Source organism: Setaria italica, chromosome VI (genome assembly GCF_000263155.2).
Source record: "Setaria italica strain Yugu1 chromosome VI, Setaria_italica_v2.0, whole genome shotgun sequence".
In the NCBI taxonomy this organism is placed as follows: Eukaryota; Viridiplantae; Streptophyta; class Magnoliopsida; order Poales; family Poaceae; genus Setaria; species Setaria italica.
In genome coordinates this window covers 12,812,609-12,837,339 of record NC_028455.1, presented here as the reverse complement: position 1 = coordinate 12,837,339, position 24,731 = coordinate 12,812,609, and the positions used below count along the sequence as shown (strand labels likewise).

The 24,731-nt window shown below is 47.9% G+C and overlaps 2 protein-coding genes and 1 pseudogene across 2 annotated transcripts; 2 read left to right on the top strand and 1 right to left on the bottom strand.

The window, feature by feature from the left end:
* LOC101775183 overlaps positions 1 to 3,129 on the top strand; it is a 49,089-nt pseudogene extending 45,960 nt beyond the window's left edge.
* A 4,134-nt stretch (positions 3,130 to 7,263) lies between these two features.
* On the top strand, positions 7,264 to 13,404 carry LOC101774371 (probable WRKY transcription factor 32). The gene is made up of 4 exons (XM_004973085.3): positions 7,264 to 7,863; positions 9,393 to 10,060; positions 10,153 to 10,299; positions 12,707 to 13,404. Exons 1-4 carry the CDS (start codon positions 7,351 to 7,353, stop codon positions 13,098 to 13,100), a joined length of 1,722 nt encoding a protein of 573 aa, XP_004973142.1. The 5' UTR covers positions 7,264 to 7,350; the 3' UTR covers positions 13,101 to 13,404.
* A 41-nt stretch (positions 13,405 to 13,445) lies between these two features.
* LOC101774774 (photosynthetic NDH subunit of subcomplex B 1, chloroplastic) lies at positions 13,446 to 15,816 on the bottom strand. The gene is made up of 6 exons (XM_004973086.4): positions 15,065 to 15,816; positions 14,654 to 14,844; positions 14,301 to 14,558; positions 14,090 to 14,207; positions 13,899 to 13,984; positions 13,446 to 13,806 (listed from the first exon to the last, which is right to left on the bottom strand). Exons 1-6 carry the CDS (start codon positions 15,665 to 15,667, stop codon positions 13,632 to 13,634), a joined length of 1,431 nt encoding a protein of 476 aa, XP_004973143.1. The 5' UTR covers positions 15,668 to 15,816; the 3' UTR covers positions 13,446 to 13,631.
* Positions 15,817 to 24,731: the final 8,915 nt, after the last annotated feature.

The window sequence follows — 24,731 nt, the reverse complement described above, 5'->3', positions numbered from 1 at the left end:
GCAAAACAAACCCTAGAGCCAAAGAGCTTGCATGTCTAGGCGTTGGTGGATCAGAACCACCGGTCGGTTAAGTCTTGTTGAGCGTAGTCGCTCAGCCTTGTTGTGGCATATCTTTTCAGGTGATGTTGACGCCCCCGAGTATACCGCTAGTGGCACTTGACCTCCCCAGCTTCCTCCTAGGTGGACGGTCGAGTGGGACCCCTCCTCGGACGGCGAGGACCGGGACCACTGATGTCATGAGTGATCTCGTCATGACGTCCGACATCGGCGCTAGCTTCCGTTTGTTTATTTCCACTGCTTAAGAACTCTGCAAATTATGTTTGAATTTTGAACCTGGTGTTGTAATAAATTAATGCACTTGTTTAATTTGGATGATCTATTGTATTCTCTGTAACCACTCACCTTCGTGTGAGCTATGCTTTCTCAGTTCTGTGGAGTGGTTTATCGGATGAAATCCGACGGACTACCGAGTTAACTTGATTAAGGTACATGATCGCGTGTTAGGCGACTTAATTGTGCTTTAGCTAAGTTAATTAGAGCGGTTCCGCCACAATGTCATCCCCAAACTGATGGTCAAACTGAAGTTGTAAATAGAACTTTGTCTACTATGTTAAGGGCTATTTTAAAGAAGAACATTAAGATGTGGGAATTGTTTGCCTCATATTGAATTTGCTTATAATCGTTTGCTGCATTCTACTACAAAGATGTGCCCATTTCAGATTGTTTATGGTTTCTTACCTCGTGCTCCTATTGATTTGATGCCTTTGCCATCTTCTGAAAAACTAAATTTTGATGCTACTAAGTGTGCTGAATTGATGTTAAAACTACATGAAACAACTAAGTTTTGAACCTAGAGATTTAGTTTGGTTGCACTTGAGAAATGATAGGTTTCCTGAATTGAGAAAGTCTAAATTGATGCCTAGGGCTAATGGACCATTTAAAGTGTTAGAGAAAATTAATGATAATGCATATAAGCTAGATCTACCTGCAGATTTTGTGGTTAATCCCACATTTAACATTGCGTATCTGAAGCCATATTTGGGAGAAGAAGTAGAGTTTAAGTCGAGGACAACTCAAATGCAAGAAGGGGAGGATGATGAGGACATCCACCAGTCGAACTATCCCACGTCCTCTTATCGAAAGATCAGGAATCAACCCTAGCGGGTACCTATCAGGATATCTTCCATGTTTTGAAGGAAAAGCATGGTAATGGGTTTGAAGATTTCATTGAAGAAAAGGTCTGCCCTTTGGCAGGAGATAGCATGTATGAGAACTTGAGGCTATCGAATGCAAGTGACAGAATTGTCTAATGAAATTGACATCATTGTCAATGGAGCTGCAACTACAAATTTTTTTTGAAAGGTTTGAGGAATTTATCCGTTGTTGAATTTCTTCGCTATAGCATTTTGCTATAGTAACAGGTCAGCTTGTGACTATTTTGTAGATATGGTGTGGCTTTCTATGTGAACATCTTAGGATCCAAGCACACATGCGAATTTGCAAAGAGATGTACTAATCTCAAGATGCTGCTTCATGTTTCAACTGGTAGGAAGGTGTAATCCTATGTTCTTCCATTCTCAATTCATTCTATGTAGTGATTACATTACTTTACCAGCCTATGTACGTAGCTGGTATGCAAGAGGGAACACTAATAGAGAAACCACTAATGATGGGCGATGCCCTGAAGGAAGGCACGGACTTGGATATCAAATATGAGATAAATCTGATCAGAGAGACTAGGAGAGAACAGGAAGCTAATTGCTATTCAGAATGGCATGGCAAGAGAACCATGAAGGAGCTTGGTCTCAAAAGAATCAACTCGTCAGAAAATCATGTTAAGCTTACAATATTGCATGTCTAATACATTTTCCTTTCGTGAATATGTGCAATAAACTAACTTAAGGGCAAGGGATTTGGGGTGGCCAGACACCTATGTTTTCACCAAGGCAATGGGGGAGATGCTGCTGGGGCACCTGAGACGCGACCTCCTGTTGTCATTGTCCGGCCAAGCATCATAACCAGTGTCCTGACCAAGCCCTTGCCTGGATGGATCGAAGGAGTCAGGTTACCAAACTCTACAAATTCACCAGTTGCAGATATCCAATTGTTAGCACTTTTTCATGTTAGTATAGTATATACTGAATTTGGTTGCCTTAATAATTTTACAGGACAATCGACTAAGTTATTATCGGTTACACCAAGCAGACCTTGTCATCCTTCTTGGCCGACTTCACTTTGATAGTTGACGTGGTGAGTTTACAAACAATGCATCAATCTAAAGAACTGAACTAAATTAATCTACCTGCATATATGTAGAATTGTTTTATCGGTATTAGCAAACGAACCCGGGTGCTCTGCATGCTTTGAACAGATCCCGAGGGACATGGTGGTGAATGCTATGATGGTGGTGACGGCAGCGCACTCGGAGGAGTTGGCGCAAAACATCTACCACATCACGTCCTCGGTGAGCAACCCACTGTCCTACGGCACTTCCGTGGAGTCATTCCACCGCTATTTCTTTGACAACCCGTCGTGCATCCGGGAGAATGGTGAGGCTGTCCGGCTCAGCAGGATGCACTTCTTCAGCTCCCTCTCAAGGTTCCACGCGTACATGGCCATCTCATGCAAGCTTCCCTTGGAGGTGCTAACTTGCTATCTACTGTTGTGAATTCCTTCTGCTCATTTCTACTTGAGCGATCAATATTGAATTGGATTCATTTCTGGCAACTCTCAGATCCTTCGCCTACTGAACATTGCTTTTTGTGGTGCGTTCTCGTGGCGCTACAAGAAGCTCAGGCGGAACTACAACTACACCATGCTTCTTGCGAAGTTCTGTGCTCCATACGTCTTTTACAGAGGGTGGTAAGAAAGCAATCCATTTTCTGGAGTATAAAAAGAGGTATTATGTTCAGCTCACCATTTTGTGATGGCTCACGGTTCAATGTGTTCCATATTCTGGGATCATTTTCAAGCTTTGATGACATGAACACGGAGAGGCTGAGGGCTGCGATGAAAAACAAGGAGCAAGTCAAGAGCAAGGGATATGACTTTGGCTTCGATCCCAAAATGATCGATTGGGATGACTATTTCCGCAGGGTCCACGTCCCCAGTTTGGTCAAGTACCTATAGGATTAATGTGAATAATGTGAATTGAGCTCACATTTCACCGTATCTTTCCTAGATTACAATACGCATTTGATATAAAAATGTGTGTGGTTCTACGAACGAAAATAATGAGCTCTGGGTTATGTACTATTGTGTCTATTGTAACAAAAATCATATATGTAGCGACCCAAGCTAAATAAAGGAAGGTTGTTTAATTCCCGCAGTGCCCCGAGCCGAGCAACACCTACCACATCCGAAAATGAGAATCAAATAATCTAGAAGTTCACTCAATCTGGCACGAACACAGCCTCCTCTGCGTACCGTGCACACAGTTCATTAGGCACGCGGGATCTAGCCCAGTTCTACTCATTTGGAAGCCTTGGGTACCGGCTAAATGCAAATTCTTTGCGTGCCTGATAATACCAAATAGGATGTGGACCTCCGGCCGCTTGGCCACGCGCGGTTGGACGAGGGCTGCTTGCTGCCCGCTGTGTAGGAGAGACCCGGAGACGGCGCACCACCTGCTTGCTGGCTATCATTATTCACTGAAATTTTGGAAAATGGTGGCTGGCTATCATTATTCACTGAAATTTTGGAAAATGGTGGCCGACTGGACAGGATATACCCAAATCAGACCGGATGAGTGGGGTCAAAGCCTTGCAGTAGCCGATTGGTGGAGCATGTTAGTAGCAAGGTCTAGAGTGCCAAAGAAGGGGTGGCGCTTGGTTATACTCTTGGTGAGATAAGCGCGCGTATGTTCCAACAAAGGAGAAATCGACACTGACCCTAATGGGCAAGATCAGAGAAGAAGCTCGCGCCTAGGAGTTAGTGGGGTTAGGCACATGGCTGCGCTGATCGGCAGCATTTGAGATCATTTGGTGTTATATAAATTTAATTTATTTTATGCTCGCTCCTGTAGGTGCTCCGCTCGGAACGACGGCTTGTAAACTCCTTTAATTAATGAAATAGCGCACAATCGTTAAAAAAAATCTGCTCTCCGAGCGAAGAAAGCTCGGAAGATAATGATTTTGACATGACTGATTGAGAAGGGAAGAGGTCGATAACGTTAAGTCTGTTCAACAGCGGTTTAACATGAGTTTAAGCAGTTTCTCAAATCAAATCGCATGATTACGGGTTAGGCAGGTTGGTTTGCGGGTTTGTATATGGTTTAAAACCAGGGACAACGGAACTCATTGGCAGCTGCGAGCGGCTCTCCATCACGTCATCGGCGGCAACGAGCAGCTCCGTACTCGCCAAAGACATCACCGGCAGGAAGGCAGTGGCAGTTGGTGCAAGACCGGACTCTCCCGTCCCTTCCCCAATTCATTTGGAAATTGCTTGCCACTCGTCACATCGATTTACAGATTAGGCGAGATGTTGACCCAGCTTGATTTCACTAGCTTCCTTGGGGTTGATGAGGCACTGCTCGAGCAAGGAGCATGTCCAGGGGGTGTCCACCATCATAACCTATGGTACTCGCGCAAGAGCGGCCGTCGATGCCGCTGCGTGGTCGCCGACGAGCTCTTTGCACGTGTTGATTGGTTCAAACTACGGTTTACCCGGATGGAAACCGTGTAGCCGGTTTATATGGACTACTTCAGTGGGTTGAACGAGTTGGCACCAACCCGGTGAATAGGCCTAATAACGTATATAGAAGAGAAGTAGCTCAATGAGAGAGGAAGCAGATTTTGATGCGTTTTTTGCGGATTGAGTAAATGCAAATTGGCACCTTGAATTCTACCATTAGGCAACTGCTGGATCTTCGCTGCCACCAGGTGCATTTTTTGCGTGAGGCTGATAGGTGAGATGTTGAAACATTGAGAGTGCTTGATCTGATTTTGGTTTGTGCCATTCTGCTGTTATTGCTCAATTGGTTTTTGTTGTATCTTTAAACTCACATCAAATTGACCGTTCGGTCCTGGATAGTGACCCGTCCGTTGAAAATGCATCTGGGTTAGATCGGACCTAGGAGGGAATATTCCTTTTAGACGCGGGTCGAATGCATTCGCTCAAAAACGAGCGGACGCACTCGATTCACATCAACGGCGTTGCTCTCCGTCCGCTCCTGGAGGTCGACGCGCGCCTAGAGCCCTGCGCCGCCAGCCGAGCAAGCTTGAGCCCCGCCGTGGCTGGATGAGCTCAAGCCCAGCCACCACTGGCCGCCGGGTAGGTTGGGGCGGGGGCACTAGCATCGTGGGGAGGGAGAGGGCCAGACGGCGCAAGAGGGAGGGGCGGCGGCCTGCGGCCGGCGCACCTGTGCAGTGAAGAGGGAGGGGGGGCCAACGCCGGCCTGTGCTAGGAGAGGGATCGGGCGGCGTGGAGGATCGGACGAGTGGAGGGAGGATGAAGAAGATAAGCTGAGGTAAAAAAAGAAAAGATGGCCCCGCAGCTGACAGGTGGGACCCGTTGCTAACGGTGTTAAAATGGCATCTGGCCCATTTCTCTCAACCCTTTCAACCAAATAAAAGACTGGAATGAACCCATCCCTTTCATCCAAACACGAGATGTTAAACCCAACCCATAAAAGTAGAATTAACCCAACCCATTCCACCTCGTCCCGAAACAAGGCACGACCGTTACCCCTTCCCTTCTTTTTTTTTTTTTGTGACATGGGTTTCATTCATAGATCAATCAGGGTTACAGTCTGAAATCAGCAGGTGTGCTACACAGGATGGGGCTAAATGCCACATTCCCAACCTAATGTCACCTGAGACTTCCTTTGCTAACTGATGAGCTACTCGATTACAAGATCGGCTTACAAAAGTTACATCAAAATTCTCAAAACAAGAGCTAATCAAGCGAGTTTCCCTGATGATCGGAGCGATGACCGAGCGCTGATCTGTAGACATTTGCCAGAGCTTCACTAGTTCTTGACAGTCAGTTTCCACAATGAGGTTGGTGACCCCTTTGTCCCGGGCGAGCAGGACACCGTCTCGACACGCCAATGCCTCCAGAGTCAAAGCATCAAAACCGTGAGGATACCATACCGCTTTGGCGCCCACAAACTGGCCAGACGCATCTCGGAGGACTACCCCAGTTGCTCCTTCGCCTCTGTCAGGGTTAAAAGCTCCATCGGTGTTGCATTTGGTCCAGCCCGTAGGCGGTGGCTTCCACCGATTCACCTGCTGACGCACCTCCACTTGTCTTACAGTAGCCTGTATGTTCCATAGATCAAAGGCCGTATCCAAACACCATCGAACCAAGATGTTAATGGGTTTGCTTGAATCATCATGTCTTCTTTGGTTCCGCTGTGTCCACAGAGCATACATTCCTATAATAATGATACTTCTTTCTCTTTCATTGCAAACCTCAGACGAAAGCAAGTCACGCTCCCAAGTAGCTGGGTGCATTGACGGCAGTTTTGTTCCATTGAGAATCTTGACTTCTCTCCAGAAACTTTTTGCTACCGTGCACTCCATTAAAATGTGCCTGATTGATTCCACATCGTTGCCACACACTTCACAGAAACATGTTGGTTCAATGTGTCTCCGGTGGAGGATTTCTTTTGCGGGGAGAAATTCATACAATACTCTCCACCAAAAAACTTTCACCTTGGGAGGAACCAAGAGTTTCCAAATTTTGTTCCATGAAACATCTCCTGATCCTCCCAGCACACTCTCCTCTTGTCGGCCGCTCGATTCATACAGTTTCCTGTATGCAGACTTAACTGAATAAACTCCATGTCTTTCAGGCTCCCAAGCCCATCGGTCCTCATCCTGTTGCCTCCTCGGTATGCTGAGAATGGCATTGGCATCTACTGGCACAAAGATATCCCTGATAAGCTGTTCATCCTACTCCCCTTCCTCTGTCAACAGATCTGAGACCATGGTGACACCCTGTCCATCTTCTGGAGTAATAGGTTGGCCATTGAAATGAGCCGGTATCCATCTATCCCTCCAGATGTTTGTCAGCGTGCCATTGCCTATCCTTCTTATCAGCCCCTCCTTCAGAGCATCCTTGCCGGCCAGTATTGCACGCCATGTATGGCTAGCATGCTTCTTTACCCCTTCCCTTCCGTGCCGTCTCCTGGAACCGTAACGGCCGTCACCCCTCCGTCCTTCCGCTCCCGCTCCCGTTCCCGCTCCCGTCCCATTCCGTTCTCTCCCACTCCTCCTCCGGCTTTTACTACAACCTCTCTGCTGCGGTCAATGTCAGTCAAAAAGCTCCCCCTCCTCTTCCTCTTCTTCTCACCCACCTCTCGAACTCTCCGGCCTTCCAAACCCTAGCTTTCCCCACCTCCCCTCCATGGCTGACAGCGATCCGGAGCCGGCGCCGGCGCCGGCGCCGGCCGACGATAAGTGCCCGGCCCCGGCGGCGGCGGTCGAGGTGGAGGAGGCGCGCCCGCCGCCGCCGGAGGGTACGGCTGAGGTGAAGCTCCCGTCCCAGGAGGCTTCGGCGGCTGAGGTGGAGACGCGCCCGCCGCCGGAAGCCCCTGGGGCGACGCCCGCTGAGGACTCGGAGAAAGAGGCGGAGGCGAAGCCGAAGGAGGGGAAGAAAGGGGAGAAGGAGATGGGGGATGAGACGAAGGAGAAGCGGTTGGAGGAGGATAAGGGGAAGGGTGCGAAGCAGGATAAGGAGGAGACGAAAGAGAAGGAGAAGGTGGATGCGAAGGGCAAGGTGCTTGCGGTGGTGAAGGTGGAGGGGACGGAGAAGGAGGTCAAGGCGACCCGGCGGCCGGCCGGGGCCAGCGCGGAGACGCCTATCCTCGCGGTGCCTGTGGTGGCCGTGCCGTGCTTCATCGCGCCTCCGGGGTTCGCGGTGCGTCTGCTGTTCCTCGCTCCCTATGCGTGTATCTTTCTCTATAGATGGGCTGTGGATGAAGTTTCTAAGCGCGCATTTCTGTGTTGATTCGTTCGTGGACATAGTGATACTTGATTTCATATCCTACTTAGCCAATTAGAACTGATGTTAAACGTAGTATGATGTCACCTATGATGGCCAGTGCCAGAAACGGTGCTGATTATTTAGGTCACATGTATGCAATTCTAGGTATATGCTAGATTGGAATTACAGATGTTGTGGCAATACAATCTAGAGGAGGTTTGACACTGGTGTGGTTATGAAAGTGACATGCCTTAAAGTCATGCTCTAACTTTTAAGTGCAGCTGTGTACTGCTGCAGATCTTCTTCCTTTTGTTGTCGTTTTTATTGCTTTACCATCTTCTGAAATTGGTGCCCTTGTAGTTAATTCACATGTCGTCAAACTGATAGTTGGTTTGTGTTTCTAGCCTTTGTACTGAATCAGAAGTATAATAAAAAGTAGTAGCGACATGAACAGATTGGAGTTCCATAATATTCACAGGTTCTTGTGCAGTTATTCTGGTAGGCCTTGCAATTATGCTGCAGTTCTGTAGTTAAATCATTTATTGCTGAGAGTTGAGTGATATTCCTGCAACATATTTAGTCCCTGCATAAGGCAACTTACTTACCACATGGATTCAAAACAGGGGAAAACGACATGTCTTCTTTACACCACGAGGTGTTAGAATTGCATAAGATGATGACAAAGTGACTGAATATGTTGCAAACTCACTGAACTGTCAATAAATTGTTGAGTAGGGAGGATTGTCTGTTGTTGAAGAGAACTAACAAAAAGCAAACTTTAGAAAACCCTAATTTTTTTGCTTTAAAAATTATGTCATATTTACACATAAACATGTTTCTGTGGGAGTTTGTAGTTTCTTGTAACATAATAGCAATCCAGGCAGGGTTTAAAAAAAGGGTATACTCAACCATATACAAGGAATTGGTGCCTGTACCATTTACTGTAAAATCAGCGGTTAGGCCAGATTATTCCCCATTATACCAATAGTTACCTCTAAGTTGGGTGATTGGTCGATTACTGGTTACCAAAATTTTCAAACCTTGAATCCAGGCAGTGCTTTCCTTGATATGAGCACACAACTTTATATTATAGATGACATTCTTATGCAAGGTAATAGTATCTTTGTTATCTTACAATGCAATATCTTCTGTTTCATGTGGCAAAGGGCTGGATTAATCTTGTTCAATATATCACAATATCTTGAATTCCCGTGTTCCTTTTTTTGTTTGTGTAGTACTCACTCAAATTTTAGTTTGGCAGATCTCTGTCAGTGATGTACATAGGTTATTAAGCTTTCATACAGACCTATAGCATGCCTCATAGGACATTACTATAAATGCACTGCTTGCTACTTGGTTTTCATGTCTTGTGTGTGCTATCATATTACCCCCCAGTTCTATATAGGGCTTTATTTTGGTGGACTACTTCGTTTGTAAAATTCTCTCTTTTTTTTTAATCTTAGGGTCAGTTTGCAATGACTCATCAAGCAGCTTTGGCGAGTGTAACAGCACATGCGCAAATGCACATGCAATCCCCAACCACATCTGGATGTTCAGAAGCTCCATCAAGTCCATTTTATATAACACCAAGATCTATAGTACCACTGCAGCAATCACCGTCAGTAGCTGAAGGGAATGTTTGTAGACAATTAGCAGACAAGCCATTTTCATCTGAGCCAAAATCACCCCACCATGCTGTTGTAAATATGGTGGCTGATGGCTTCAACTGGAGGAAATATGGTCAGAAGCAGGTGAAAAGTAGTGAGAATTCAAGGAGCTACTATAGATGCACCAACTCAGGTTGTTCGGCTAAAAAGAAGGTTGAGCATTGCCCTGATGGCCGTGTTGTGGAAATCATTTATAGGGGAGCTCATAATCATGATCCACCTCCAAAAACCAGATTTGCAAAAGAAAAAGTGACTCCTATTGGTGTTCCCTCTGGAGGTGAAACCTTGAGACTTGTGAATACAGAAATTTTAGAATCCAGTACACCTACCACCTATAAATTGGACCATAGTTCTGTCTCAGAAACCTCTGAGCAGCAGCTCTTTTGCTCGAGTGATTGCGAAGGTGATGCTGGTAACAAATCTGAGGATGAACATCCTAGTGCAGAACCCCTACCGAAGCGAAGGTCATTATGTTGTTGCACTATTTGCTTTGTTTATGTTTATGTTAATTAGTTGGTTCTTACCTTTTGTTTCCTCTATTATGTTCTTTGAGCAGGGTGATTGAAACCACAGCACCTAACTTAACCCCAGTTCTCAGAACTGTCAGAGAGCAAAAGATTATTGTGCAGGCTGGAAAGATGAGTGATGGATACAGATGGCGCAAGTATGGACAGAAAATTGTCAAGGGAAATCCAAACCCCAGGTGGGAAGCCTCTCATTTATTGTTAATGCAATAGACAACTGATACAGAGCAATTTTACGCCATCCTATTTAAAATCAGTATAGTGTACTGTTACTTCAGATTCTCAAAGTTGAGTTCTCGACCCATTTTCTATATGCTGCTGTGATATTTTGTATCTCTTATTTGTAGCTATGGAGGCTTATTACCTCCTTTTGCGGTTACTTTTCTTTTAGTTTTCCCCAGCTATACTAAGGGGTTGGATTTTGTTCTGATCTCAACATTTGTGTAATGGATTCTTGCATTGAGCCTGTTGTTAGTATTTTGGTTTGATAATTTAGAAAAACTTTTCATCCCTTATGCTTAAAATTGACCGTGCACATTACATCTGATGGTGCTTCTAGAAACTGAATTTCTGGTGTAAGAATGAAATATTCAAAATAAAAAATGGACGCATTTGTGCCTTGGTCTCCAGGATTAGGCTTTGAGCATTTATTTGTATTACCATATAGTAGCAACATCTGCAAAACTACTGTACTAGAAAGTTTCTTTGACGTGTGTAGATAAGTCTAGAAGCTTGGTCTATGAGAATGAATAGCATAAGAATTAGTATATCGTTGAAATGGAAAGCATTAATGGATGGCAACAAAGAAAAGCTTGACTTTAACTGTCAAAACAGAAACTAAATTTATGGACTGTAGCCGTGAAGAGTAAATCTCATAAACTGTAGCTATTTACATCTAACTACTAAAAACTGCAACTTTTACATGAAATTACTACTATTCTTGCTCTGTTTTATCACCACACAACATGTTACTAAAGGCAGAAATAGTTGTAGTTTTGTGAAATTTGCTCTTATCTTTTAAGCAAGTTGCGTAAGATTTTAGACTCTGATATGTAAGAAGCAAAAGGGCTTATAACAATTAATAAGTACCTTTCCTGTGCCACATTGTTATATATTCATTTGGTCCCAAGTCTGTGTGCACCTGTAGCCCACTAGGCCTTGGTGTTAAGGATGCACATGCAAATTAATCCTGCAAATATCTTTCAACAAGTTTCAGGCTACTGCTATGGGTTTGATGCTCATGAAGTCTTAATCTTTGTTAGTGATAAAGGTTTTTTTAATCTTTGCAAATGTTTGGTTGCCATTACCCTTGTGTTCTTTTGGAATATCGTAATGAACAAGCTTTTGATTAGGATAAACTGATATTCGAAGTGCATAACTAATTGGTCTATGTAGGTGCTATTTAATTTTGTTCTTATTTGTTCTTGTAAAATAGCTATCCAACCTCACTGTTATCACACTTAAGAAAAGGCTATGATCCTCCCTCTATATAATGCTTGGCCAGCTATCCCATTGACCAGGAATTAAGGTGTTGATCCCTTAAATATATAGTGATTATGCTGTGCATAACTGCATATGCCTGTTAATGTGATCCTGCAAGATCTTCCGCTTGCAATGTGCATCGAGTTTGGGTTCAACTAAAATATGAGGGAGGTTTGTGTGGTAATTTAAAGGAAAGGTGTTTGTATAACAGCATTGAGCTGTGGAAATTGCTGTACTAGATGGATAGTGGAGACACATTGGGAGCCAGGTGGGGAACCTCCATTGTGCACTTGATGTTCTGTATGACAACTTAAACTAAAAGTGATAGCGCTCAGTTCTGTTGATTGGTTTGTGGTTGAAAATAAGTCATTTAATTATTTGTTCCAATCTGTGCATTGTTTCTGTTGGTATAATCACATATTGTCTAAGGGTCAAAATTTCCCTGTTCATTTTTCTTAGCTGTCTTCTGTAATAGCTTTCATATATTCAGAATATATTATAGTTGCATTTTCCTTTGTGATATGCTGCATAAACTCTCACTACCATGGCGCAAGTAGTTTCCAATTACCAACAAAAACTTGCCAATGAGTGAATACACAAATTCACTAACTGTACTGTGTCTCAAATACAAAATTTAGTTACGCCTGTCACGGCCATGCGGCAGTGACAGATCAAGTAGTGTGGGTTGTCACCGGCCGTTCCTTGGCTGATTTCTCACCCATGATGAGGGAGCTGATGTTGGCCCTCAAACAGCATGATTGGCTGCAGGCATGTATGTAATCTGCCAAACTTAATGACCAAGCTACGGTAAACAGTTTATTCCTAACAAACTTAATCTATTCCTAACCAAACAAATCTCAACTAACTAATTGTAGATTCTGACTAATGTGGTCGCGTCTGCTCCTGGATTCCTGGTGGCACTTGTTGTCAGACATGACTTTGGTACTAGCGATTTCGCATTACTAGCAATTTCATGTCCACGAAACTAGTATATTAAGCTTTTCTTTGCGCATTCTTCCTCAAATCCTTGTTTATGTTCTGCCGATATGCCCTGTTTCACTAGGTGCTGTTTTAATTAAATTGCTCTCTGAACCAACCTCGCAGGAGTTATTACCGCTGCACACATGGTGGGTGTCCTGTCCGTAAGCATGTGGAAAAGGCACCAGATGATGTCAACAATATCGTTGTAACTTACGAAGGTAAACACAACCATGATGAACCATTTAGAAGCAACAGCATACCTGTTTCTGCGATCAGTCAACCAGTGGCAGCCATTGAGCAACCCAGCACATCAATCACAACAGCAGATGAGAGACCTCCAACCATCACTCAGAAGGATGCCAACGGTGTGTCTGATAAGGAGACAACTTTGGAATTTGGAGGTGAGAAGGCACTCGAATCTGCACAAACGCTGCTCAGCATCAAAACTAATTCCGACGACATGAAGAACTCTGTTCTGAAAGAAACTTCCGCTGCAGTTCCTGTCCAAAACAGCTGAGTTCGGTTGAGATAGGGTGATTCTATTGACGTATTAGCCTGTGATATTTATTGGTTCTGTTATTGTGTTAGCTTGTGTATGAGGTGAGGGTTGGTGTTCGGCATTCCGTGGAGCACTGGGGAACAGTTGAGAAAGCATTTAGGTTCTGGAAGCCATGACTGGTCGTGTACCTGTATAGAATTTCAATCCCTAGTGTGTATAGGTACTGTATTTCTTTACCTGAGGCTAAGCAACGAAGAGACCAGATGACGTGTGGGGTGTTCTTCTTCAGAACATTGTGTGCTGTATGTTCTAGTTCCATTTATTGCATAGCTGATCTGAGATATGGTGATTAATTTATCGGTATGGCACCAGAAAGCGCATTGTCTGGTATTTGCAGTTGTAATAGCTGCAACATTGTGTGTGGAATCCCTCTGATTCTTATACTAATCTAGAAATGGCATTAGTGCTGAATTGAAATTGCGAAAGACACTGAAATCTTGTTGCCAGCTTTGTGGCTCATATAAATTCTCTGTGAATCTCTATGTACTGTTATGCCAATGCGAAGCTTGGAGCGGGCTCGAAGTCCTTCACTGCCTTCTTCACGGCCTCGATGTCGATGTCGATCAGCTTCCCTGTTGCCGATGCAATGACGGTGCAGCTCCCCTTATCCTCGACGTACGGCAGGAACAGCTTCGCCTTCTCAGCCGAGGAGAACAGCGCCACACTGGCAAAATAACAGAGACCGGAGTGGCATGAGGAAGAGGAACTAACAACTGCAAACACTGGTAGCTATGGTGAGTTCAGTTTCCTCCGCACCATGGCTTGTCGCGGGCATTGGCGAGCTGGACGGCGGCGGTGTTGGTCGCGACGACTCCGGCGGAGTCATTGATGAGGCAGGTGAGCTGGACAAAGAAGGCATGGAGAGAACTTTTTAAGCCATCTCTGAAAGACTGAAATGTTGTACTCTGCAACATGAAGATTCGTTCAAGGAGTCAATAGCCGCCTACCTGGCCTGGGGTAGTGAGGAACAGGATGTTGGTGTCCTCCCCCACCTCCTCCTCAATCTCCTCCCTGTGCTTCTCATGGGGGATCACGAACAGAGGCTTCAGCCCCTTGTCGTCAGAGCTGCAAGTTAATAAAAGACGGTGCCATTACTCACTGCACGTCACTGATTCACGATGACAAGAGAGAGAGTAAAATGGGAAGCGAACGGTGAACCTGATCTCCTTGGCAATTTGAGCCCAGTGCTCGAGGGGGAGTAGGCAGTCGTCGTCGCCCCTGGACTTCATGCTGGCAACGGAGTCGGAGGCGATGCCGTGGACGACGACGTACTTACCCTTCTCGACGCCGGCGCGGCTGTACTTGCCCTCCACGTACGCCCGCAGCTTCTTGGAGATGGACACCCGCAGCGGCGGCGTCGGCTGCCGGGGCACGTTCTTCGCCGGCCGGCCGATCCACTCCAGCATCTCCGTGTACCTGGTTGGATCGAGTGTTACTTGGAATTTTGTTAAAAGTTTCAAAATTCGCTTAATAATTTGTCTAAACATTCACAGGGAACTGTAAAACCTTACATGTGGTAGCCGCCGTCTGAGAGGTTGGTGGTCGGCGCCTTGAACATCTCGTTGAGGAACAGCCCCGCACCGACGCTGTTGACGTTGGGGTAAACGTAGCCGACCTTGTCCCGCGACGACGACATGAAGAGGAAGAGCGCGTGCCCGATCCCGGCCAGCCTCGTCGACAGGATCAAATCATAGTATCTATTCTGCAAATTGCAACGACAACATCACGAGATTCAGCCAAATCAAGATGTTGGGATGAGGCTAATTAAGAGCAGCACTAAGTGGCCAGGTTTAGCACTTCAAATGCAACACTATATTCAAAAAGTTTGTGCCTACTATCCACAATTTACTCATCAAATTCTGTCACTAGCTCATAATTGCAACAGAGGATTGCTCGACCAATCCCAAGTCCAAGAGAAGTACCTTGAGGATGCCGAGCTGGTGAGTGTACTCGGCGGGCTCCGGCCAGTCGTCGTCGGGGTCGTAGACGGTGGCGTACCTGACGTTCTTGCACATCTCGTAGACCTGCTTCCCCCTCGCCGACGTCACCACGTCGATCAGCACGCCGGGGTACCGGTCCTTGAGCATCTGCACGACGGGGAAGAAGAGCACGTTCTCGTAGACGCCACCCGACACCACGCAGCAGGCGCGGCGCACGTCGCCGCGGACCTTGGACGCCAGGCTGTCCAGCTCCGGGTTGTACCCCTGCGGGAACCGGAGGAACCCGTAGGGGTTCGCCGGGTCCTCGGGCGGCCGCGGGTCCTCCTCCTGCTTCCCGCCGGCGAACATGCCCTGGTAGTCGAACTCCTCGTCGGGACCGTCGTCGAACGGGTCCAGCCACGGGTTCCTCTTCTTCGCCGACCGCGCCACGACGCTGCCGCGGCGGCGGCGGTGGCTGGTGGCGGAGGGGAGGAGGTGGTTGCAGTATTGCCGTGGCGCGGGGGACTTTGCCGCCGGCGCCGGCGCCACGGCACGGGTCGTCGTGGGCGTGGCGGCCATGGACGTCGACATGGCTGGCGTCTGCATGGCGGGCTTCCTTCTTGCTCACTTGCTAGCTCTTGCTCTTGAGCGTGTCGATGAGCTGCTGCTAGCTTCGGAATAATTTGGATATTGTTGGTGCTGGTATCTGTCTGTGACTGTTTCTTTTCCGGGTCCTTTTTTCCCTTTGGATGAGGGAAGAGTGGAGGGAGAAGAGGTTGGGTTTGAGCCTGGATGTGTGGACGAGGGATAAAGTGCATGCGGAATTGCTGATGCTGGCATGCATCTGAGTTTTGGTTTTTTGTGCTCTTTTCTCATTTGGTTGAGACGTTGAGTGCTGATGTGGCAGCTCAAAGCCAAGTGCCCCAATCTTGTAATCCATCACACTGTGCACCAAATAATCCTGTGAATTCATATTCTGGTCCGGAGTTGGTTTGACCACCTGAACAGAACTATTCATAAGTTATCCACTCCAAATGATCTCTAAACTTGAACTAGTTTTCTGCGGGTGGTTTGCATTGCCACTAGGGCTGCTACAGTGTGGCCGTATGTTTTGTCGCGTTATTCTACTGTGCAGTGGCACTTGAAACATGACCTCAAGGTAATCCAAATGAGGATCCTGTGAATTTGGTGTAACGAGATGCCTTCTGAGGCTCTTGGCTTCGTATTAATATAGCTAGGAAAAGCCCTAGCTTAGCACTTACATCCTGTACAAGAAGTTAACTTAGTGTCGAATTTAATGATTGGCAGTTCACCAGGGGTTGTCCAAGTGGTAGATTTATAAGCAGGGAAGATCGTAAGATAAAAACTCAAATGGTAACACAAGGACATAAGGTTTTAGATAGGTTCAGACCTCCGAAGAGTAATACCCTACGTCTGTATTCTGGTGGATCGTATTGCTGATCGCAGGTGCAAAGAGTTAACGTAAGGTGGGGTCAATTACCCTAGGAGGTGCCCCTGGCCACCTTATATAGGCTGACGACCTAGGTTATAATTGGATAGGATCTAATCCTAGTCAGTTGTTACATGGAAAGCAATCTAAGTCGGTTTACAACAAGTATCATGTGATATCCATGTAGAATTGTTCGATCATAAAGACATCGGCGGACACTGGGTCAGTCTGAGGCTCGGCGTTGCTGACAGCTTGGTCTGGGTCCAGGATCTTAATGGATGGTTTTCTCAAGTTCTAGACGAACACGCCGACCGGGACTTGGGCGGGTTTCGAGCCGAGCTTGGATTGGACGTCGGCGGCGATGTTGTGTTCTCTGAGGACGTGATGGAACTCGAGACCTTCGATGTGAGCCTTGAGTTTGCGGACCTCAGCGCAGTAGGTGTCCATGGTTTCCTTTGTGCACTCCCAAGACTTGTTGACCTGCTCGACGACAACCTTGGAGTCATCAAACGCGAGGATGCGCTTAATGTCGAGAGAGGCGGCGATGCGGAGCCCGTGTATGAGGGCCTTGTACTCGGCGCCGTTCTTTGTAGCCTTGTAATGTATTTGGAGAACGTACTTAAGCTGCTCGCCTTTGGGGGATATGAAGAGGACCTTAGCGTCGGCCCCTTCAAGGTTGAGGGTGCCGTCGAAGTACATCGTCCAGTGCTCCGGCCTCTCCAGGGAGGGTGGCTCTTGAATCTCAGTCCGCTCAGCGATGAAGTCCGCCAGGATTTGGGACTTGATTGCATGACGCGGGCTGAAGTCAATGTCGAATTCGCCGAGCTCCATGAACCATTTGACGACTCAGCCATGGACATCCCTATTGTGCAGGATTTCGCCGATTGGGTAGGAGGAGACCACTCAGATCTTGTGTGCTTGGAAGTAGTGACGCAGATTATGGGAGGTGATCAGTATTGTGTAGAGCAATTTCTGGACCTGTGTGGAGCGGACTTTGGAGTTGCTCAGGACCTCGCTGACGTAATATATCGGCCTTTGCACCATGTGGGCGTGGTCAGGTTCTTCACGTTCTACAACTAGCACCGTGCTCACAACGTGTGTTGTTGCGGAGATGTATAGCTGCAGCGTTTCTTGGTCGGCCAGGGCCATCAGGATGCAAGAGGTGGAGAGGAGTGTTTTGAGTTTCTCGAGGACCTTGCGGGCCTCGTCATCCCACTCAAACTTGTCCGCCTTCTTGAGCAGCTTGAAGAAGGGGAGTCCCTTTTCGCCGAGCTAGCTGATGAAGTGGCTAAGGGCCGCTATCATGCATGTGAGCTTCATGACATCCTTCTTGCCAGCTGGCTGCACCATGTTCTTGATGGCATCCACTTTGACAAGGTTAGCTTGGATGCCGTGTTGGCTAACCATGAAGCTTAGGAGCTTTCCAAACGGGACACCGAAAACACATTTGCCCGAGTTGAGTTTCCAGCGATAGGCCCAGAGGCTATCGAAGGTTTGGGCAAGGTCAGCGATGAAGTTCTCTTCATCTTTGGTCTTGATGACCATGTCATCGACGTAGACCTCTACGTTTTTGCTGAGTTGTTTCTTGAGGCAACCCTAGATTGCCTTCTGATAGGTGGCGCCGGTGTTTTTTTAACCCGAAGGTCATGGTGTTGTAGCAGTAGATGCCATAGGGCATTTTGAACACGGTCCTATCTTGGTCGGTGGGGTTGAGGGCGATCTGGTGATAGCTCGAGTAGTAATCGAGGAAGCACAACAGGGTGCAACCACCCGTGGAGTCCATGACTTGGTCGATGCGAGGAAGAGGGAAGGGGTCTTTAGGGCAGTGCCTGTTGACACCAGTGTAGTCGATACACATTCTTGATTTATTGGTTTTCTTCTTTACAAGGACTGGATTTGCTAATTAGTTGGGGTGCTTACATTCACGGATGAAATCGATAGCTAAGAGCTTATTTATTTCTACCCTAATGGCCTCCTTGCGATCTTGAGCGAAACGGTGAAGCTTCTGCTTGACCGGTCTTGCTATCTTGCTCAGCTCCAAGGAGGGCTCAGCCAGCTCCCACGGGATACCAGGCATATCATATGGTTTCCACGTGAATATGTCCGAGTTTTCCCAAAGGAAGCTAGTGAGCACGTCTTCCTATTTGGGGGTGAGGCTGGCCCTAATGAGGGCCGACCGAGGTTGATCTTCTTGACTTGTGGTCGGGCTGCAGCGCTATGGGCATCGGGTCCGCCTCTAGGATCTTTAGCTGACTTTGATCGACCTTCTTGGACTCGGAGAGCATCATGGTGGCGTTGGCTAAGTACTCCTGGGTCTCGGCGAGCTGCACAGCTTCTGTGTCGCACTTGTAGAACGTTTCAACATCGCCGAAGATGGAGAGGATGCCATTTCGAGTTGGCATCCTGAGGATGAGGTAGGTATCGTTGGGAATCGCCATGAACCTCGCCAGCATTGGCCTGCCAAAGATGGCATGGTAGGAAGTTTTGAAGTTGGCAACCTCGAAGGTGAGGTGCTAGGGCAGGGCGAGTCTCCCAATAGGATAGGATCCTTTGTCAGGTACTATGCCATAGAATGGGTCTTCGCAGGGAAGGAGCCGCTCAAAATTGAAGTCCACACGCTTCAGGATCTCAGTGAAGATGATGTTGAGGCCGCTGCCACCATCGATCAGCACCTTGGAGAGGAGGACTCTGTCTATGGTGAGGCACACCACCAGTGGGTAAGATCCGGAGTCTGGGATGTGCACCCAGTGATCTTCTCTGAAGAAGGTTATGGGCATCTCCGACCAGCGCAGATACTCGACTGGGGTGACGGAGACGAAGTGCACTTCCCGCCTTTGCAATTTGTGCTTGCGATTGCTGCAGAAAGCCTTAGGGTTGTCGATGGTGGTGTTCACCTCCTGCTCGGCGTGTTGGAACTCACCGTTGTCATTGCTAGCACCCTGGTTGGCGTTTGGGTTGCGCTGGTCACAGTGCTCTTCCTTGCATAGGTCATCGCAGTCGGCGCTGCGGCGGTTGTCTCGGTCGTCACAGCGGCGATTGTCGTTGTGGTTATCTTCCATGTGGTAGTCATTCCAGCAAGGCCGCTTGTATTCCACCAGGGTGCCAAGCTCTTTCTTGAGGACTGTGTAGTCCCGAAGATTGTGGCGTGCGACCTTGTGGAAGGGGCATGGTTAGTTCAGCATATCGTCCAACTCCTCTTGGAGGAAGGTTGTTTCCCTCGCAGGGTCAGCTTCGGTGGCGAGAACCTTAGGGGCCCTCTTCCGAGGTCGGGAGGGCTCCGGCCTGGGCTGGTGCTGGTCTTGATGGGTCAACGGTTCATCGTCATTGTTGTGGCAATTCTTGCCATCCTGAAATTGGACGTGCTCAGCCTCATCTGTGTCTGCGTGAAGGTTGACGATCTGCATCAGGTGTCCAACTGTCTTGGGAGCAGCCTGGAACATGGTGCAGAACATCGAGCGGTTCTTGAGGTTGGTGTGGAAGTACCAGATGACATCGCGGTCTTCAACGCCGGCAAGCCTGTTGCGATTGTCAAAGAAGTAGTTAACGTACTCGCGGAGAGTTTCGTTCTTCCGCTGGCGGACTTGGCCGAGGTTTTCCGTGTTTCCAGGTCGAGTGTATGTAGCCTGACAATTCAGGGTGAAGACTCTGGCGAGCTGTCCCCATGTGTCGATGCAGCCTCGTGGGAGGTTTTCGAGCCATAAGAGGGCTACGCTTCCCATCACCACCGGAAATTAGGCGGCCATCTGGTCGTAGGTGGCTAGCTTGAAGGTGGGTGGCCACTGGACAACCCTGAGGTGGCAGGTGAACACAGCAAACCCGTCGATGTCCATGTCATCATCTTCCATGAGGTGGTAGTGTACCGGCAGGGCCCTGGGGCATACGCCGTTATCATGCTGGGGCGGGTTGTAGGCATTGCCAGGGGCGCCGCAGCGACGATCGTAATCATTGTGGTGGCATAGCTCCTCCTCCCAGCGGTTGTGGGCCTCCTGCTCCACATCATGGTTTGGCTGGTTGCCGACCCCTGGAGCACCGAAGTCGCGGTCGTACTGGGCGCATCGGCGGAGCTCCGCCTCATCCCGCTCCTAGTGACGGTTGTTGAGTTCGCCACGGAGGTAACGATGGTCGCGGAGATGGTTGTGGAGATCGCGGTCAGGTTGATGACCAGGCCAACCGCGGTGTACATCGTCTCCTTGTCCATCACGGTGATGGTTGTCGTGGTGGTGGTTATCTGATTGGCGTTCATCGTCATCGGGATGGTGGTCATTGCTTTGGGACCAGTCCACCTCCTCCTCTTGAATAGGTTCCAGCTGACCTCCCTTTCGGTGGTCATGATCAGCTCGGCTACGATCGGATCTACTTTGAGTAGATCAGCTTCGAGAGTGCCAAGTAGATGTAGATATGGAGTGCGACGATCGGCTTCTTGAGCACATTGGATCCTAAGCCTTTTCCTCTATCTCAACGTTAGCAACACGGAGGCATGCCCGGATCCACTGCAATTGCTCTGAATCCAGAAGGTTTTCCAGATTGGCAAAGATAGCCCTCAGGTTAGCCTGGGGTCTAGCGAAGACGTAGTGGCCAGCTTGTCCTAAGTCGGCCTGTAGATTGCGAGCACGCAGGGGATTAGGGCACCTCTACCGACCCCTGCGTCATCCTAGCCACCATTGTTGCTGCCGTTAGGTGACGGCGGGACGAGCGGTGTGCAGGCTGCTACGGGGGCGGCAGGCAGTTGACGAACTTGCACGGCTTGTTCCTAGTGGCGGCGCCTACTGCAATCTCGATTCCTCTTGTTGTGCCCTTCCTCCTGGGAGAAAATTTCACCATCACGTCGGCGGAGACAACGAAGACTTTCTGATCTAGTAACGTAGAGCTTCTGCTATCGCCTTTGCTGTAAGGGTTTGGGGTTAAGGCGAAGCGAGGGACCTGGAACTCGCCGCAGTCCGAAAACTAGGTGGGTTTGGCTGGGTCGTCAGATTGGATCTGGAAAGACTGTATGAGTTTTTCGGAAAATACGGCATCCGAGTTCTTGATGCCAAAAGGTGCGGAGAGAGCCCCGCGCCGACCTTCCGGGGCGTAGTGCCACCTCGAAGAGGTTGATGCACTCAACAATGGTGTTGCTGATGCGATCTAATCCCGCGATTAGATCGGAGGGTGTGGGTGGGCGGGTTGCCGTGAGGATGCGCGGGATCCTCTTTGAGAGAGAGAGAGATCGCCGACCTGCTGGGCAAGAGGCGTGATGATCCTTAGGTGAAGACCTTGCTCCATCGATGCGAATCCGATGGATGTTAAGCTAGCGATGGACACCGAGTCGGCGATGGAGTCGGCGGAGTCGGAGTGCACCGGCATGCTCCCAAAGTGAAGCTAGATCGGATTGGCGAGGAAGTTTTTCATGCTCTCGAGGAAGATGATGCCGGGGCGCGATGCCATTGAGCTCGGTTGGGAGGATCTCACGATCACCCCTACTTGGCACGCCAACTGTCAGATTTAGTGACCGGCAGTCCACCAGGGGTTACCCAAGTGGTACTTTTTAGGCGGGGGGATCGAAAGACCAAAAACTCGAATAGTAACACAGGGACACAAGGTTTAGACACGTTCGGACCTCTGAAGAGTAATACCCTACGTCCTATGTTCTGGTGGATTGTATTGCTCATCGCAGGTGCGAAGAGTTAACATGAGGTGGGGTCAATTACCCTCGGGGGGTGCCTCTGGCCGCCTTATATAGGCTGATGACCTAGGGTTACAATCGGATAGGATCTAATCCTAGTCGGTTGTTACATGAAAGCAATCTGAGTCGGTTTACAACAAGTATCCCATGATATCCAGGTAGAATCTGTTCACTCAGCCTCCAGACTTGTGCTCCATGTATGTTCATGCCTTGGCCCGCACGGTGTGGTCGGGTGGGCCATTCTTAGGGCCGACCAGTATCCTGGTCGGTGGGGACCCGTGGGTACCCTTATCCTCACTTAGCTTACAAGAAACGATTAAAATTCCTATCCAGGGGAAAGAGATACAAACTACCAAAGCCAACTAAACCTATCCATGACAATATCTCCAAGATATTCTCAACAGTTTAACACCCCTGGTCAATCACAACTGAGTTGTCAAGCTGAAATTGTTCCTGAAGAGGTTTAGTTTCCTAATGCTGAGAGGTTTTGTAAATCCATCGGCAACTTGATCTTCAGAGCTTATGAACGTGATGTCTTACTGTTTCCATGCAACCTGCTCCTCACAAAATATAGTCAATCTCTATATGCTTAGTTTTAGCATGGAAAACCAGATTCTCTGAAAGATACTTAGCACTGATGTTGTCATACCATAAACAAGCTGCTCTAGGATGTGAGATCCCTAATTCATCGGGCAATTTCCGGACCCACATAATCTCAGCAGTCGCATTGGCCATTTCTTTGTACTCCGCTTCGGTGCTTGAGTGTGAGGCAGTCGCTTGTTTGCAAGCACACCATGAGATTAAATTACTGCCAAAGAAAACAGCAAAAACCCCCGGTGGATCGCCTATCATCTAGATAGCCTGCCCAATCTGCATCTGTAAAAGCACTGACCAAGCTTGATCTAAACTTGCCAATTCTTAAACCCAGCCTTATGCATTGTTGTTGGCATATGTAAGAACTGGCATACCTTATTTACTGCAAAGGAAATATCTAGCCGAGTTAGAGTAAGGTATTGAGAGCTCCAACAACACCCCTATACCTTGTTGCATCTTCTGGTCCTAGCTTGTCACCTTCTGATACAGAGAGCTTTTCTATCGAAGAGAGAGGTGTACCAAGAGATTTGCATGTCTCCATACCAACATGCCTAAGGACATCCGTAGCATACCTGTCTTGAGTTAGGAGCAATTCACCTTTGGATCTCTTGACTTATATTCCAAGGAAAAAATGAAGTTCTCCTAGATCCTTAATAGCAAACTCCTTCTCAAGATCTCGTAGAAGAGCATTGGTTATTTCTTCTGGTGAACTGGCCACAATTATATCATCAACATATACTAACATGAAGATAGTATGTTTCCCTTTTCTATAGTAAAATAGAGACATGTCAACTTTAGATGGCAATAAAACCTAGTTTTTGTAACTTGGTGCTCAACCGAGAATACCATGCACGAGGAGTTTGTTTAAGGTCATAAAGAGCTTTGTCCAACTTACACACATAATGTGGTGTACCTTGTCTTCAAATCCTAGTGGTTGGTGCATAAACACCTCTTCTTCAAGAATTCCATGGAGAGAGGCACTCTGTACATCCAACTGGCGCAAACTCCAACCTTGAGACATTGCTATGGACAATATGAGACGAATGGTGGCAGCCTTTACCACAGGGCTAAAGGTTTCATCATAATCAATCCCATAGCGCTGCTTAAATCCCTTGGCCACCAGACGGGCTTTATATCTGTCAATAGTACCATCAGCTTTGCATTTCACCTTGTATACCCACTTATAGTCAATGATATTCTTCCCTTGTGTAGGTGGTATTAGGTGCCAGGTTTTGTTTCACATGAGAGTTGCAAATTCAACATCCATAGCAGACTTCCAATTTGGATTAGACAAAGCTTCATGGAGACTAGTAGATTCTTCAAAAACTATAGCCAGGTGACCATAACAAACAGTACCATCTATATAAGTGTTGGGCTTTCGAATACCTTGCTGGAGACGTGTTATGGGTCTAGTTGAGGTTGTAGGAGCTGCAGAGCTGGGATCAAGCATCTCTAGTGGAACCTCTAGTGCCACAGCAGATCCAGGAGGAAGCGTAGAAGATCCGAGTGGCACAAGCGCCGATGAAGATCTCGTGGCCCCCATCGTCGGAGCCGGGGACACTAAGCGCGCGGACGGATCCCCAGCCAGCGGGCTCCACATGACGGAGCGGTGGGCGGCCGAAGTAAGGGCCAATGACGGCCCAGCACGTGGCGGAGAGGGGGCCGCAACCCGTGTCGGGGATGCATGCCTAGTCCCAGCTGCGGTCGACACAGGCAGGGAATGTCCCCCAGGTGGATTTTTCACAGGATCCGAGGGCGATGCTGGTGCAGGTTGCGCAGGCGAATCAGCCTCGAGGCTGCCGTCGGTGGCTCCTTCCTCCTGCATGAAATAACGGCTATTTGGCCCTGAATTATGCTCAAAATTTTCATCTGAGGACCTTGCAACTTCGTTAGAAGACTCATGAGCTAGGTTAGTGGTAGAAGCTTAACAAAATCGGAATGAGTAGCACGATCTCCCCAAAAGT

Excerpts from the sequence above, each read along its gene's own strand:
- LOC101774371 (XM_004973085.3), top strand. The coding sequence starts at position 7,351 with ATGGCTGACAGCGATCCGGAGCCGGCGCCGGCGCCGGCGCCGGCCGAC. Across the intron at positions 7,864-9,392 it reads TCGCGCCTCCGGGGTTCGCG|GGTCAGTTTGCAATGACTCA; the intron begins GTGCGTCTGCTG and ends TTTTAATCTTAG. Across the intron at positions 10,061-10,152 it reads GAACCCCTACCGAAGCGAAG|GGTGATTGAAACCACAGCAC; the intron begins GTCATTATGTTG and ends TTCTTTGAGCAG.
- LOC101774774 (XM_004973086.4), bottom strand. The coding sequence starts at position 15,667 with ATGCAGACGCCAGCCATGTCGACGTCCATGGCCGCCACGCCCACGACG. Across the intron at positions 14,845-15,064 it reads ACCAGCTCGGCATCCTCAAG|AATAGATACTATGATTTGAT; the intron begins GTACTTCTCTTG and ends TGCAATTTGCAG. Across the intron at positions 14,559-14,653 it reads TCAGACGGCGGCTACCACAT|GTACACGGAGATGCTGGAGT; the intron begins GTAAGGTTTTAC and ends CGATCCAACCAG.